Source organism: Antennarius striatus, chromosome 5 (assembly GCF_040054535.1).
Source record: "Antennarius striatus isolate MH-2024 chromosome 5, ASM4005453v1, whole genome shotgun sequence".
NCBI lineage: Eukaryota > Metazoa > Chordata > Actinopteri > Lophiiformes > Antennariidae > Antennarius > Antennarius striatus.
In genome coordinates, this window is record NC_090780.1 from 2,534,410 (window position 1) to 2,551,361 (window position 16,952).

General features: G+C 37.1%; 1 protein-coding gene across 1 annotated transcript in view; it reads left to right on the plus strand.

Annotated features, from left to right (window-relative positions):
• The window catches only part of LOC137595141 (cadherin-22), a 71,585-nt gene that overhangs the window by 22,410 nt on the left and 32,223 nt on the right, over positions 1 to 16,952 (plus strand). The window contains exons 3-7 of the mRNA XM_068315011.1: positions 4,714 to 4,833; positions 9,062 to 9,229; positions 11,015 to 11,196; positions 12,608 to 12,864; positions 15,971 to 16,107. Of these exons, the coding sequence (XP_068171112.1) occupies positions 4,714 to 4,833; positions 9,062 to 9,229; positions 11,015 to 11,196; positions 12,608 to 12,864; positions 15,971 to 16,107 (864 nt within the window). The remainder of the gene's footprint in view (positions 1 to 4,713; positions 4,834 to 9,061; positions 9,230 to 11,014; positions 11,197 to 12,607; positions 12,865 to 15,970; positions 16,108 to 16,952) is intronic.

Here is a 16,952-nt window from a genome sequence, read left to right on the forward strand (position 1 = left end):
GTGTGTGTGTGTGTGTGTGTGTGTGTGTGTGTGTGTGTGTGTGTGTGTGTGTGTGTGTGTGTGTGTGAGGGCATGGAACAACAGCAACACAATAGTTGACAACAGCAACACAATAGTTGACAACAGCAACACAATAGTTTCTTAGTTTTGAAATTGATTAAAGCTCCTTTTTTATTCAAGGGATGATATCCAGCAGAGAAACATGGGCAGTTTCTTCAGTTTCTTGTAAATGATATTGATAGTAATTGGATATTACACCAGGAAGACGCTGTGTCCATGCAGAAATGCCTTAAAAAATAAAGGGAAATTATATTAATGTTTAAAATTAGAGACATTTCTCTGTCTAAATTGATGATGTATTCTGATCGGGCGAAGACGAATGCTGCAGATTAAAAGAGGTTAAGATTTAGAGTTGACGAAAATGTGTTCTACATAACAAATAATGATCTGATACATTAAATGACTAATTTAAAGCCTTACAAAGACTAGATTTACAACCTCTGCCAGGAGAGATGAAAAGTATTTCTAAATCATTGTAGAGAATCTCGGGCGAGGATCAATGTAAGCAGGCCATTGGTTTTTACAGCATGGCGGATTTCTGTTCCCTCTGTGCTTCTTTCTCCCTCGCCCACCGCTCCATCTTCCTCTCTCTCTCTCTCTCTCTGAGCATTTATGTGGATGAGAAAGAAATGAATCACAGTAGAAGCAGTGAAGAAATAACTTTTCATGTGAAAACACCTCAGCTTTTATGGCTTTACTAAATGATCCATAATGCGGGTGGGGGGAGCTCTCAGTCCTGCAGATTAAGGTGGGTTTGAGCAGGATAGAGTCTCTGGCCCCTCGGATTCCTCTGCAGAAGCTTGCTCCAGTATGGTACCAGCTGAGATAGGCACAAATCTCTTTTACGAGACTGCCTCTTAAATAGCTGTCAGTCTAGTGTCTCACACGTGGCACATTCCCCCAACTCCCTTCACAGTAATTGAACCATCGCCCCAGAGTGCTGAAATGGTGTGGGAAGCCATCCCAACAGCCTGTGTTGATACCATTAAAGCAAACTCGTGCATAAATCTGACTATATAGCATCACCCACTCCCCACAGAATCCTCCACCACTCACAAACAGCCTAACTCCTGACTCAGTTTCAGAGTTAGGTGGCATGCAATATATATATATTTTTTTTAGATTATTCATTGACGGATATTGTATTGTCTAAATATACAATGCTAATTTATTGGTATGTGTTGAATGTGGAATGCTTCTTCGATGTTCATACCACATGACAGTCTCAATGCATTGTCAGATGTTTCACACGTTAATTGAAGAAACCAAAGGAACAACTTAAAAATAATTAAATACTAAAAACTGAAGTTTATTTTCTTAGCCTAATAGAACTTAATAAAATCAGGATTTTTCTTTTCCTTGAATTATTGACATAGAAGTGTTCAATGTGGATCACGTTAAATAAATATCATCCATTCAATCCTAGTCGGGTCTAACTTGTGTTATTTACTTACTCCGGTAAGGATTAAATAAATAAGAATGCCATAAACTCATTATAATCTGAATGAGATGTTTCCATGCTGTGTAGTCCTCTATGATGCGGAATCACAGGGAGAATCATCAATAAACATTGAATACACTCTCATCAAATAGCGAGATTGATAAAATCATGAATTTTATAAAATTGTAAATTTCATTAAAATGCAAAAATAAAACATATGAAATCTCTCAAAGTGTTAATGTCATTTTGATCCAATATCAGAACTTGATATCTTTGGAGGCACAATATGCAGTTTGTTGTGAGAGGACTCAACATTTATTTCTGCAAGTAGATACAGGCAAAAAGATGATTGTGGATTTAAAGATTTGTTCACTGAATGACTTTTTCTCTGGTTGGAAATAGTACCCTTGACCTCACTTGTTGACTGTGGTCAGAACAGCACTGCATAAAGGAGACTGAAAAGCGATGTCAGATGGCAAATCAGTTCTCTCCTGCTGCAGCTCAGAAAATAGGCCAACATGAATTACTGGGTGTAAATAAGTGCCTGAATGTATTAACATTATGTGGTCAATCAAAAAGACTATTACACAAGATCTGACTTCCATTCAGTTTGATTAGTGGAAAAAAAAGAGGAATTGATATGCAAATGCAGCCCAAATACATGTCCCTATGATCATAAATAAAGAAAAAAATGTTTTTTCCAATTAAAATTTCTATTGCTTCATTGAGTACTGTCTCATTTGAGAGCAGAGTAAATACAACGCTTAAGCTTATTGATATCTATAGCATCTCCCCATTACAGACTTACAAGCATACGCGCATATTTCTATTACATCAGAATGGATAATACTTAAATCTACGGAAGTCAATATTTTTTTATTGAAATTCTAGATGTCCATCAACAGTAGAATCTGCTTAAGTGAGACACGAGCCATGCCAGTTGATCCTGTAAGTAATGACTTCTCTCATTGAAAACACTAAAGCAAGCCAGAGCTTTAATAAGAACCCAAGTGCCAAACCCACTGCTTCCCTTCTCCATTTAATATAAACACAATAAAGAAACATTTGCATTTATATAGTTCTTCCAAGCCATCTGACATTGCTGCCAGCCAGTGTAGAGAAACAGCTGAGCCTCAAACTGATTGTTACCTGGGGAAAATTAAGATAAGGGGAATAATCCCATGAACGAAAATGGCTTTGTTGGACCCACAGCAGTTTTAGCCAACCAGGTAGGCAGAATTAACAGATCTTGGCTTGTTTCCAGTAATGAAAATGTCTAGGCCAATATATATATTTTCTTTAGATATGACAAAAGTTATTTCCTCCTCATCCCCCAGTTGGTATGCAGCATATCTTGATCTTCTGAGAATCAAGCTAGTGAGAGTTTCTTCATATTTGGATGGGGGGGAAAAAAACTCCATGATATGACTCAGAATATGAATTAGAAGCTTATTCTATCCTAGTTAATATGTGCTGCTATGAATCTACTGGGAGCTGCAATATATCCAGATTTAATTGATGATTCACACTTTTTTTTTTTTTAAAGCACCATATTCATTGAATTAACTCATACCAAATATGCAAAGAATCACTCCAATCATCAATTCTGTGTAGCTTCATTTAATCATTTCACCTATTTTTTTTTCCTTTGGTGACACGAGTTGTGTTTAATGATATTTTACCTTTGTACAATTGTATCCAACTTTTATATTGCACAGAGGAGAAGACAAAACAGCACCCTCTCATATGTTTTAATCTGAACATGGTCCAGCTGTAATCTTGCATCACGTGCTAATTGTATGCCAGTATGCAAGTCAACTTCAGCTTACACACGGGGACAAGGGAAGTGTTATAAGTGACAGAAACATAAGAGTGATCTGAACCGACTGATTTAATGGCCAAGTGGCTTTCAAGATAATCTACTAGCCTCTCCCTTTCCCCCCTCTTTCAAGAGCTCCATTGGATGACAGGAAACAAACACTATCCTGACACTTTCCTCTAATGAGCATCATTACCATGCAGTCATTATGTGGCTGGACAGAAGCATGGCAGGGCTGTATGAAAGGCTACAGCTATGACCTTTAGTGGACAACACCAGCTGTCAGTAATTACCCATAGCACGGCCAAGAGGGACGAGACAAAGACAGACCCCTTGTCCTTGAGGACCAATGGTTCCCAGGCGTCTCTTTTTACCATCCCATGGGTGAAACTACGAATAGAAAAGAAAGGGTGCTCACTTCCTTAAAGGTGCGCACATTTGCCTCTTAACTGAAAACTTTGCTTTAGACTGAGCTTCTACTACTGTGTCACTAAAAGGAGAGATTCACACATGAACTTAACTGCTAGACTCTGGTATCTGCACAATGCTTGCAAAAATACTGCACTGAGTGAGTAAAAAAAAAGACTCAAACACTGTTGCTCCACAAACACAAATTTGAAATGTTCAAGTGTAAATGACTGTATTCTCTGTCTAAGTGCTGGTAATCATGAGTAATTGTTTGCTGTAGATTTCATGAGCTTCTAACCCTCTTTGAAGCTATAATGCTGACTCTACCACTTCATATTCACTTTCATCTCTGAAGACGGCTTCTGTGCCGATGAGGCAAAACAACTCAGCATTGGTGTACTGAAATGTAACTCCAACATCAAAACGTTTGTAGAGAAATTTGTGTGTGCAAATAGATGAAATAAAGTCTTTTTGCAGTGGTTCCCAAATGTATTAAACTCACTCTCTCTAGTGTAACCTCAACTAAGCATGACGTAAACACACACACACACACACACACACACACACACACACACACACACACACACACACACACACACACACACACAAACAAGCCCACACAGTCGTGGCCTGGACGGGGGGTTACACTAACGCTGAGTAGTATTACTTAATTCATAGTCCAATTTATAATAAGAAAAAAAAGATGTATATATGAGTGTATATATATATATATATATATATATATATATATATATATATATATATATATATATATATATATATATATATTATTTTTTAATTGTTTTTAATTTATTTTTTTTGTGCCTGTGTACTCTGAGGTATGCCCTTAAGACACATGCCATTTAAGTTAACCCTATCCAAAATGAGTCAGTCTATGGTAGTGGGCTGTTGTATAACTGTCTTTATATCAAATATCCTGATTCACAAGCTGTATCTTTGACATTATGGTGTCTTTCCTCCACAGGAACATCTATTATGAAGGTTACTGCCTCAGATGCTGATGATCCTACATACGGCAGCAGTGCCAGAGTTATCTACAGCGTACTGGATGGAGAAAAGTTTTTCACTGTCGACAAACACACAGGTATTAATTGTAAAGACTATATATTCCTTTGGCTTTTTTGCCATTACAATTTCCTTTTTTTAACCATTCATGAAGCCATCTAACGCTTAGGGACCATAACTCCCACATCGATCTCAATTTGTGGCCAGAAACAAAGTTTTTTTGCCAGTAATTATTAGCTCTTGTAGTCCAATCTGAAGTAAAAGTTCATGAATTGCTTGGCTCAGCAAACCTGCCTTTTGAAAACTTGATTTTCTGTTGAAATAAACAAACAGACAGCATAAATGTTGCGCATATTATCAGTGACAAAATCTTTCCAGGTGTTTTCATATGTTTTCATCTTCAAACTGTTTTGATTTCATTGCTACTATTTTCAGCTGATTTCACAATAGGTGCCGAACCGACTGCGCTTTTGCCTGACTATTACCGATAATACTGACACGGAGCAAACTTGTCACACACCACTATATTGGAATCTTGTGTCATATATTCCGTCCAGATCTAGAGTTACCTCATAAAAAATTCCCCAAGCAATATAATGAAACATTCACTATTTCTCATCTGGGGGCTTAATGGAATGATATTGCCAAAGCCATAGTCTTTCAGACATTGCCCAGCATCTGTGTTACCTTCAAATACCTGCTCCTCTAGGGAAAAGCTCTGAAGTTTTAATGACTCCTTTTTGGTCTCCACCACTTTGATTTGGTCATCCTGAGAGTGTGGATGATAAATGGGTCTGCCTTGGTGGGATTAGCCAGGAAACGGGAACCTTCAGTCTGACTTCCATCTCACGAGCCCCATTCCACTACCACCGATCCCCATTTTTGTAGGCAGATTGGCCAGTTTTTATAGGTGTGAGTCAAGAAGGTCAAAACGAAGAGGCGAAGAAATATGCCTCATTAATATCACTCTGTCATCCTGACAACAAACTCTTTCTCTTTTGCTGTGCTGGAATTATCCGTAGGTGTTTTGAGTTTGTGAGTTAAAGAGGTGAAGAGCTGAACCATACACCTTGTATAATGACATTTAGTTATATTAACTCCTTTCATCAAAAAACAACAACAAAAAAAACAAAAAACAAACATGCAGTGGTACCTCTACTTACGGAATTAATTGGGTCTGGAAGAAATGTCGTAAGTAGAAAATTTCGTAAGTAGAGACGTGTTTTCCATGTAAATGCCCTAATCTGTTCCAAGCCCACAAAATTCAGACATAAATGTTTTATAAAGCATACAAATGCATCAAAACGTGTAAGAAATACATGTTACAATTAGATTATCACACAATAAATGAGATTTGTGCATAATGTAAAAAAAACAACTTTAATTTAATTTTTATTTTAATTTAATTTAATTTAAGAATCAAAGAATAAATAATTAAAGAATATTCCAAAGAATAAAGAATAAAAATGATGGTCATTTGCCTATTAACTGCTGTCCTCATTGTTTTTTGCCCTCTTTGGTTCATACGCTCCTATCTCACCATGAACAGCAGAGTGAATTCCAGTCCTCCTTTTGAACTTCTCCAACCACCCACGCAATGCCTTAAACTCCTTCAACTTCCTTTTGTTTTAATAACGTGGTGATTGTAGATGCATTACGGCCATATTCTTTGGTGAGATCAACCAAACGCATCCCTTTTTCATGCTTTTCTATCATCTCTTGCTTTGTTTGTACGGACAAAAAAACTTTTCTTTGTCTTTTCTTTTCCTCTTTTCTCCATCACGTTCTTGGGGTCCATAGTGAATACTCTAAAAGTTAATATACTGTATTTACGTGAAGCTATCAGAACACCTCATGGGTCGAGGGCTGAATGACGAGGACGCTGCATAGACACCTATGTAGCTACACACAGAGGTCCCTCTTAGCCAATAGGATGCCAGGTAATAGCCAATGACAGAGCAGCTATAAGAATGTTGCATTCAGGAACCTGTGGGAGCTGCGAGTATCAGCCCATACTGTATTTTACCTTTCGTAACTCAAAATTTCTTTCGTAACTAGAGCCAATATTTTCCTGTTGAGGCGTTTCGTAAGTAGAAATTTTCGTATGTAGAGACATTCGTAAGTAGAGGTACCACTGTATATCATTGATTCACAGAGAACTGCAAATATAACAAACAATTGCATATAAATGCATCCAACTTTCCAATTATATCATAAATAAGATTGTTACTGTTTTTTTCTTTCTTATTGTTATAATTTAGCAAGGGAAAAAGAAATACCCACACTCACGTTTTATGAACACTCCCCATACATGGATAACGATCTCCATGACACATAATATGAAGGCATGTATTACAATTGAGTCTACCTCAGGGCCTCTTAATGCTCTTTGTACTTGTTCATGTTCTTCATGCCTTCTCTATTAGATTTGAGCTGTTTCCACAAGGGCCTGTGTGCCTCTCAAAAATGAAACACACTGTGGTCATCGTCCCATGCTGGTGATTTGGTTTTCGGTCTGTGCTAACACAGATCCAATTACTTTCTGTTCTTCCTACTTCCATCGCACACTAGCAAGCCTCTATATTTCAAGGTGAAAAGTCCCAGTATAGAAAAGACAAAAAAAAATAAATTAAAACATTGAATATGTTGGAAAAAATTGACATTTTTTCCTAGTCTTATTCACAATATGTATGGCTGTGCCAACTAGATTTGGCATTATGCTCTGAGTGTAATGTCACCCCAGTGGGCTGGAGAAATGTATACAGGTCATTGATATCCTGCATATCTATATCATATCATAGTGGCAGGAAGCATTATACATTTGAAAACCAGGCTTTCAACTCAGCCTGAAACGGTGATCAATTTTAAGATTTTCAGACAACATTTTTGTCTGAAGGACATAATTCAGTTTCAAGTTTCCAATTTACATCGTCAGTGCGAAGTGAGACAAATACAGAAATGTAATTGATGGGAATAAAACATGACTATCATTACAATCATTAATTTATATTAATATAATGCATTTACATGCTAAGGTGCTATTTCACAGTTCATGCCGACACCCCCATTACCCAGTTAAATCTGTTAATATTAAAGCTACGTGATATGCATTGGAATATGGACTACATAGACTGAATCCACTCTTGACTGCAAACCGTGAAAACCATCTGCATAGAGTATCTGCCATGGTGTTGGAGCAATGACACTGTCTACTAGCTGTGAACTGATGCCCTTACTTTGACAGCCCTGATGCAAATGCTTCTCCTCTGACCTTTGGTGGATGAAGGAAGACCGTGGAATTTGCCTCCTTCTTTAGCTTCAGTGCTGCATATGCTGTATTTTGTCTACTGACTTTAATCCATGGCTAAATGTGACTAAAATCAGTGAGTTGTGCACCAAATACAATGCAAACCTTATAAGTATAAGCAGTGCATCAATAAATTTTGATGTGGGAAATATCATGGGGGAAAAGTGAAATTACATTTCTATATATAGTAAACCCGCAAATGTTGATGTGTCTGCTGGGCCAACAGGAAAGATATTCCCCAAACAAGACGGTCAAAATGTTAGTACACCAAAATCAAATTTACCGTAATATGTTTGTATCATTAGATTTGTTTATTTGCATTTTGGTCACAGGAATCTGAGAAATGTGTTTTCACAGATGCCTGTCTTGGTGAAAACAGTGCTTGATAGGTATATCCAATGTATTTTTAATGATCACAAACTCATTAAAATGTGCACTATGGAAAAAAAAAAAATGAAGCCACTGAAGCTTTCTGCTTGCCTTTCCAACTTGCACTCAACATACGCCTCTTGCTTGCTCTTTGGAAATCCATTTCTCAGGTCTGATTGCAGTTCCTACCCACCATAGAAGAGTTGTAATGCTGTTCGGGGCTGCTGAGGCATGCCTTCATTCTGCCCCTATATATTATTTATTTTAATACAGCTGAGCCATAAAATAGTGTATGCCCAGAGGCACAAATACGACACAACCTCTTCCATCCAGTCAGTCTGAGGAGGTTAAATTTAATGTGGTGCTCTTCTGTCTCCGTGATACAATGCTTAGCAGGATTGGATATTCAAACAGAGGAAATTTAGTTGGTTATTGCATAAGTTCTAGCCTAGTTCTATTACAACCTGTTCCATTGGCCTCACTTACTACTCCCACTCTGTCCATCTCTCTCTCTCTCTCTCTCTCTCTCTCTCTCTCTCTCTCTCTCTCTCTCTCTCTCTCTCTCTCTCTCTCTCTCTCTCTCTCTCTATTTATCTCTATTTCTATTTTTCTTCTATGTCTTGATTAATAGGGATCATCATGACAGCAGTGGCAGATTTGGACCGTGAGACCCAGGATCGTTATGAGTTAGTCGTCAAGGCAACAGACATGGCTGGACAAATGGGTGGTCTCTCTGGATCCACCACAGTGACCATAGTCATTACAGACGTTAATGACAACCCACCGCGCTTCCCGCAAAGTGAGTGCCCCCCCCCCCACACACACACACATTACTTTACTTAGGGACCACAGGGCGGGAGGAGAGGGAGAGAAAACGACACGGTGAATGAATGAAAAGTGTAAAAAAAAACAAGAAAAAACCTGAATTTAGAATTAAGAGCGTGTGGGAATATAGTGAGCCAAGAGGAAATCAGAGACACAGAAACACTGACAAGATTCTAAATGACACCCGATATAGTTAGCAAGCGGAGGCCACTGACACCGCTAAGCGATGGCAGCATCAGCAGCCATGCAGCACGGCCTCCATGTAATCCAGGAAAATCACCTTACTTCAATTTATTGGCCTATCAAACCTTCAGCTTTGTAACAAATGCTGAGAATTGAAGCATTCCGCTGCACTTTTTATCATTCTTTTTAAGTGAGCCTCAAGGGAGGACAAAATCAATACAGCTGATTGTTTCCTTATTGTAATGTCATGGATGTATGACAGTATGTTTTGTTTTGGTTTTTTTGGGTACACACATGTACAACAGGTACTGCTAATATATTCACCTGTCTAGATTCATCTGTGAGAAGATAATGTATGTTTTTATGAAGCAAACAGAGAAAGATTGCTGGATTTTCTGACATATTTTTTTTAATCATCTACCAATGAAAGAAGGCAAACCTTCACACCTCAGAAGCCTTTACCGGCACGTACTGTGGTGTGCTTCCCAATTACAGGCACATAAACATGCTAACATGGTATTCCCCACTGAATAAAGATGCATGAATAAAATAGTGCAACCCTGTTTGGCTTTCATTGCAACTATTTATTTTGTCCCCTTTTCTTTTGGAGATAAACCATAAACACAATTACTTTTGTTACAGCTGGAGGAGCACCATCTGACAGCCTGGTTGATTGTATTTGATATGTCTCCAGACAACTTTTCTCACTTTTGTGTAAATCTTTTTTTTTTTTTTTTCATCCCAGATAATCATATTCACCCAGTCAGAGGAATAAACCCTGCAGGATTGTAGTTCTCTCTGCTCTACAGTATGAGTAACAGAAAGGATAGACTGTAGTAGAGCTTCACAAATAAAATGCCGAGAAAAATGGCATCCTATAAACTTATGGACTCCACCTCGGGAACACTAAAGTTTATTCACCTTACTTTCAAGTTTTCATCTTACTCGCAGTGAAATCTGGCAGATATCACATGCATTGTTTTTTAATGTGACATTTACGATCAAGAAAATACATATTTAAAATGCGTTTTTATCTTTCTATATCATTTGACTAAACAGTTACAATTACATATGATAATCCATGTATACTCTTCTATTTCTAGTATTGTACTATGGACTAAACACAGTGTAAGGTCAATTGTGTTGTTGAAAATGTTCTCATATCAGAAACTACAGGATGTTTGTATGTTTTGTGCAAATATATCGCTGACGCTGATTTTAAATCCCTGTAATCTCTTTGTTACTGTTTCTGAATATAATCCTTTTTTTTTTCCATTGCCTGACTTTTACTCACTTGACTCAATGTTTGTTTATTACTCACTCATCCATCCTTCTCTTCTCCCACTTTCTGATTGTACTCCACATTCATCTCCTCTTCACCTTTTTTCCCCCCACCATCCTATCTATTTTTTTCCTAATCCTTGCTCACTCAATCTCGTTCACGTTTACATTGTCCCAAACATTCTTCTTGTTCTTTTTTATGACTCCACTCCTCTTTGTTACATGCTTTACTAAATCTAACCTATCGCCATTTTTACTTCCATATCTACCACCGGTCATCTCCTCTACACACCAGAGATGTACCAGTTTTCTGTGTCGGAAGGGGCAGCTGTCGGGACGCCAGTTGGACGCGTCATTGCCACGGATGCAGACATGGGAGAGAATACAGACATGAGCTACCTGATCAAAGAGGGAGGAGAGCTCTTCAAGGTTTCTACTGATGCTGAGACACAGGAAGCTGTTGTCTCCATCAAAAAGGTAAAGTTGAGCTCTTGATTATTAATCAATATTTCTACAAATACAATAATCCCTCGTTACTCGCGGTTGATGCATTCCAGGACCACTAGCGAAAAATGAAATTCCGCGATAAAGCGACAAACTATTTATTTTATTATTTATGGTAATTTTAACATTCATGAACCTTCCTCATAGTGATATTAAAACACCTTACATCTGTATTAACATCTGTATTAATTCTTCCACATGCTTACAGAATAGAACTGAAACGATCTCCCGCTCGCACTCTTGGTCTCGCTTTCACTCCTGCATCTCAGTCTCGAGAACACATGCAGAACACACACACATCGGCCAACTTAGGGCAACACACACACAACAAAACAACTCGGGTTATCACGGACTGTTTAAAACACTTTCATATTCAAGAGAAGTTGCAGGAGGAACCGTGAGTTTCGGAACACAGCGCACACACGGATGTCATCAGCGAATAGCATGCTCGTACGGTATCACGTGACTACAGACGTTCCTCTACTTACCTTCATTTGTTTTACATTTTTTTGGTTTTACATTTGAACTGGATGTAAAATAATTTTGTAAAAAAAAAAAAATTTTGTGTGTGAATATTTGAGTTTAGCGCGCTCTCCGTAGTACGAGACATTCAAACAATCTTACGTTTGACACTGCGTCCATTGTTTACATGGCGCAAATGACAGACTGAATGTGCCTTGCCTCTTCCCAGTTCATCGCGTGTTACCCTTGTGTTAAGACGTTGTATCTGTGATCTCTGTGATTACAAAAACTTTTTTTTTTTTCGTATTTGTAACCCTAAGGAAATATGGTTAGTCAGAAGCGAAAGTCTACAGTGAAATACGAGAATGATATCTATATCTGTCAGCACATTATTTTTAGGCCTTGTTTAGCTGACAGCTGTGCATGTGACATGATAACACCTTGTGGATGTACGGTTGGAATATGTGGGTGCTTTAACATGTCTGCCTTATGACATACATATTCTGCTCACATAAATATCCTGTCAAAATGAGAATAAAGTCAGATTCCTGACATGAAGACAGAGAGATGACTGGTCTTTAATGATGGGTAACCATTAGTTGCTCACTGGGATGTTTCAGGCATTGCCAGCATTATTCATTATTTTCTGTATCCCTTTAACCTGTTCAGGGTTGAGGGTGGGTTAGGGTTCGGGTAGGGGTGGGGGAACCCGGGTCATGACCTGTTAAACACAGAGACCACACATTCACAGTCACAATTAGTCAACAATGTGAAATTGCCAAAATGTGTTCCAGTTCATTAGCATTGTTTCAGTAGACTATACTGCTTGGTCATCAATTATTCGCACAGAGTATGGTGTCAGCCTAATTAACTTAATGTAAAGTAAAACAGTTTGTGTAACAGAAGCTTGGTTTTCTTTCAGTTGCTGGACTTCGAGAGCAAGCGCACACACAATGTCGTGGTTGAGGCTGTAAATAAACACGTCGATCCTCGCTTCGTTGACCTGGGTTCCTTCCGTGATCAGACCATCGTTCGCGTCAGTGTGTCGGACGTAGATGAGCCACCCATCTTTCAACCAACAGAGGGTGCTATCATGGAAGTGCAGGAGGATGCCAAAGTAGGAGCGCTGGTTGGCATCGTCAATGCCAGGGATCCTGATGTGAAAAACAAACCTATCAGGTATGGCTAATAATTCAATGGTTACTTCGCGTATGTTAGAAATGCTCTTTGACATGATAAATTATGTACATGTGCTTAAATTATGTACTTTCCAAACTACTTCTATTAGGAAAAACGGCTTCATTGAATTCTACTGCTTTTCCATTTGTTTTTGCTTTTACTCTGTTATTTTTTTTACATACTGTACAGTATTTACATACTACACATACTTGCATAGTTCAAGAGAAATTATAAATGCATTGCTAGTTATTACTCAATAATATTCATGGTTTTTAAATTCTTAGTTTAATGTTTCTTTTTGGATTTTCATTGTATCTCTTTTATTATTATGATTATTATGATTATTATGATTATTATGATTATTATGATTATTATTTATTATTATTTTTGTTGTATTATTATTAATATTATTTATTATTGTTGTTGCTGTTATTACTATTATTATTATTATAATTATTATTATTGTAATTGTTGTTATTATTATTATTACAGTATTATTATTATTTAACCCTTCTTTACCTAGAAAATCACAATGGGAATAGAAATTTCTTTTTCAAGAACATCTTGCCTTAGATGCTCTTAAATACATTTGTACTTGAACTCAAGTTCCATTTTAAAGGCAGAACTTTGGATAGAGTGTCCAACACATTTTGATATTTCTACTTGTACTGGATTAACATATCCAAGAACTCTTGCACCACATGGATTCCTTATGTGATCAGATTTACAGTTTCTTTTGCACTTTGTGTACTAAATCTCTTTACCAAAAGACTGACATAATAATTAAGAGAAAACGTTGCCAATACATATTACTGTGAAACATTTCAACGTCAATATAAATTACAGCATTAAAATGCATGACACTGGGTAATACAGTAAGTATTACTTTTTATGTAGCTTGGATGGGACACTGCTGCACTTAGTGCATGTTCCTTTATCACCATAGATAAATTTTTACTGAATCAAATTTGTGTAAGACATTGAACTTTGAAGAAACGTAATTCACAAGCAGGAAATAGATACAGCAGCAGATTACCTAACACAGTCTATTTTTCCCACTCTAATTTATATATATATATATATGTATATATATATATATATATATATATATATATATATATATATATATATATATATATATATATATATATATATGTGTGTGTGCAGTATATCTCCCGTTTGTAGTTTATATGTTCTCTGAGGAGCAATATCGGTGTGAGAGGGGAATGTAGATAAAGGCTAAAACAGTCTTACTGACAGGGTATACATCGACACATGCCGTTCCATTGCAAATTACTTCGATTAAAATTGCATGAGGCTCAGAGTTCCAGGTGTAATAAAGTACAACACAGTAGCAGCACTGTTGTTCACCAGTGTCTTGGCCGCCTGGAGCTGAATGAATGTGATACGTGTCCAAGCATATTTAAAGTGTGTGTAGTTATGCGTGTGCATGTATCGAGTAAGTGAATGGGTGACTTAGTGAAAGGAAGGGAGAGGGCTTGGCCACAAGCCACCGACTGGGCAAAGTTAGCATGATTACGGCCTTTGGCATTAGGCAGCATGCCCTCTGCTAAATCACACCCCCAGAGTGATGGTGTTTTATTGCAGAATATGCATGCACGGTGGATTTATCAGCAGGAACATTCTTCATCAGTGTGAGAGTAACTCCACTACAACAAAACAAGGTGCAAATGTAACCAGGACTTATGTAAAACATAAAACAAAATTCAAATTACTTATTTTAGTAAGAATATAAAACAATGTATATTTTAAAATACATATTGTTTATATATGTTTATTTTGAAGGATGCCGTGATGGTGATCCATAATATATATGTATGCAGCAGTAAAAGTTGTGTTTTGTTATATGTTTGAAATTATGTATGTATGAAGAGCTGAGTGTGAGCTTGCAAAGGAATTAATAATTTATTGTGAATTATTTATTAGCTTTGTCAGATCCTGTCAAAAGTTCCATCAAAAAAAGGAAAATCAATTAGTGTTGCATAGTAGAAATTAAAATTTGGTAAAGGAGAGAAATAAATGTATATTTATACAGAAAACAAATATCAATGCTGTGTCACTAACATCCAATTACCGTTGTGAATGGGATGTTAATTATGAAAGAACTGTAGACTGAAAAATATGTGAAATCGGGCAAATACACATGTATGTATGTATGTACCGTATGTAATGTAAAAGTTCACCACTGTTGACGTATATTGGTTGATTTCATTTCAATCATGCACGTTATCTTGAGGTAATTATATCTAAATCTGTTCACAGCTTGATTAAAAATAAGGTTAAGGGATTCTTCTGGAGTTCATTATCAGAATTTTCATTATTGATGTCCAAGTCAGTCAAAATGAATTTGATGAAAATAAAATTCTAGTCCTGTACTACTTGATAACATTAATTTGTTATCAGAAATAGATTTAATCCATGTTCTGTTTAACAAATGGGTCTCTATTAGGTTTCATTTCTACAAGATGTAACCGCAGAGGCTGGCTGCCAAGTTTGTCAGAGGCCTTAAGAGCTCGTAATGCCCACAGTACGTTAGTGCAGTGTATCTGGGCATGAGTAAGTTAGCCATGTATGTGTGTGTTTGTGTGTGTGTGTGTGTGTGTCTATGTGTGTGTGTGTGTGTGTGTGTGTGTGTGTGTGTGTGTGTGTGTGTGTGTGTGTGTGTGTTAGGAGAGAAGAACAATGAACAGAAAAACCTTTCAGCAAATTTTGATGACTCACCTATCTTTCAGAGCACACCGAAGAAGGAAACATGCATTTCTGTTTGTTTTTTTCCTCCAGTGTACAATGAAAATTTAATGTTTATTTTCTTACCCTGAATAGGCAAAAACAGTGAACGGCTATACGGCTGTGTACAGTTAAGGAATACAATGCACTCAGGGTCACATGAGGTATGACAAAAATCATGTAAATACCTGATGGTGTTGTTGGCTGTAGCTGAAGTCTAGTCTCCAAATACTTGTTTTAAATGGAGGAAAACATCAACCAAATGACTTCTAAAGTGGGATCGTTGACTCATTTTCCCTTCAGTGATTGCGTTCCTTTGTTAACATCCTTTTTTTTTCTGTTCTGTCTGGTCTTGCAGGTTTTCCATTGATCGCTCCACAGATCAGGACGTGATCTTCCACATTGATCCTGATTCGGGTGCTATCACTCTGGGCAAGAGTTTGGATCGAGAGATTGCAGGCTGGCACAATATCACCGTGAAGGCCATTGAAGCAGGTACGTGGCTTTCCATTCCAGTCTATCATATTTTGAGTTTAACACTGCTCGGCATGTCTTTTATCCATTATTGAGTGACTTTGTCATCTTGTTAATTTCTGAAATTTGCAAAAAGTGCGCTGTGTAATCCATTTAAGTGTTTCCAGGAGCAATTAGAGCCAAAAACTTTTTTTTTTTTTATAATGGCTTGTTGTAACTTATGTTCAGACTTGTGGATGTGGAACAAACCTTGGAGAAAAAAGGACCATGAAAATCACACAAAAAGAGGAAGCAACTGAGTAAAAAATGTGTATTATTCTGTTCCTTTTTGTATACATAGGTGAATGATGAATTATGTTCATCATTTGCTGACTTCCACCAGGGGTGATAAGGGGTTTTGGTACATATTCAGCAATTTTGGCTTTTAGCTGTTTAGAAATACCTGAAAATTATATCATGAGAGCAGAAAAATACTTTAATGGACACAAGGGTTATTATGTAAACCACATAATTCATCTGAAAACAAGATACAAGGTTCACGAGATTAAAAATGAAGAAAAAGATTACTCTTCTATAGAAATACAAACATCAGTCCCAACTTTCAAGTTTAGACCAAGTTAACATTGTAGTGATTATTCCTCAGCTTCACAAGAAAAGGAGCTGGTCTGCTGTCAGGCCTTGTCCCATCTCTTCAGGGTCATTTTAGATTTAAGTTGTATCCATTCATGCTTTCACTTTGCTACTAGAGTCAGAATGCAGGATTTTACTGCTTGTTTAAGCGAAGACAAAGTCATTACTAAAAATGAAGAATAAGCTCACATTTTTCATCCCATTGCATTATTTATTTATTTTTTTCCATTGCAAAG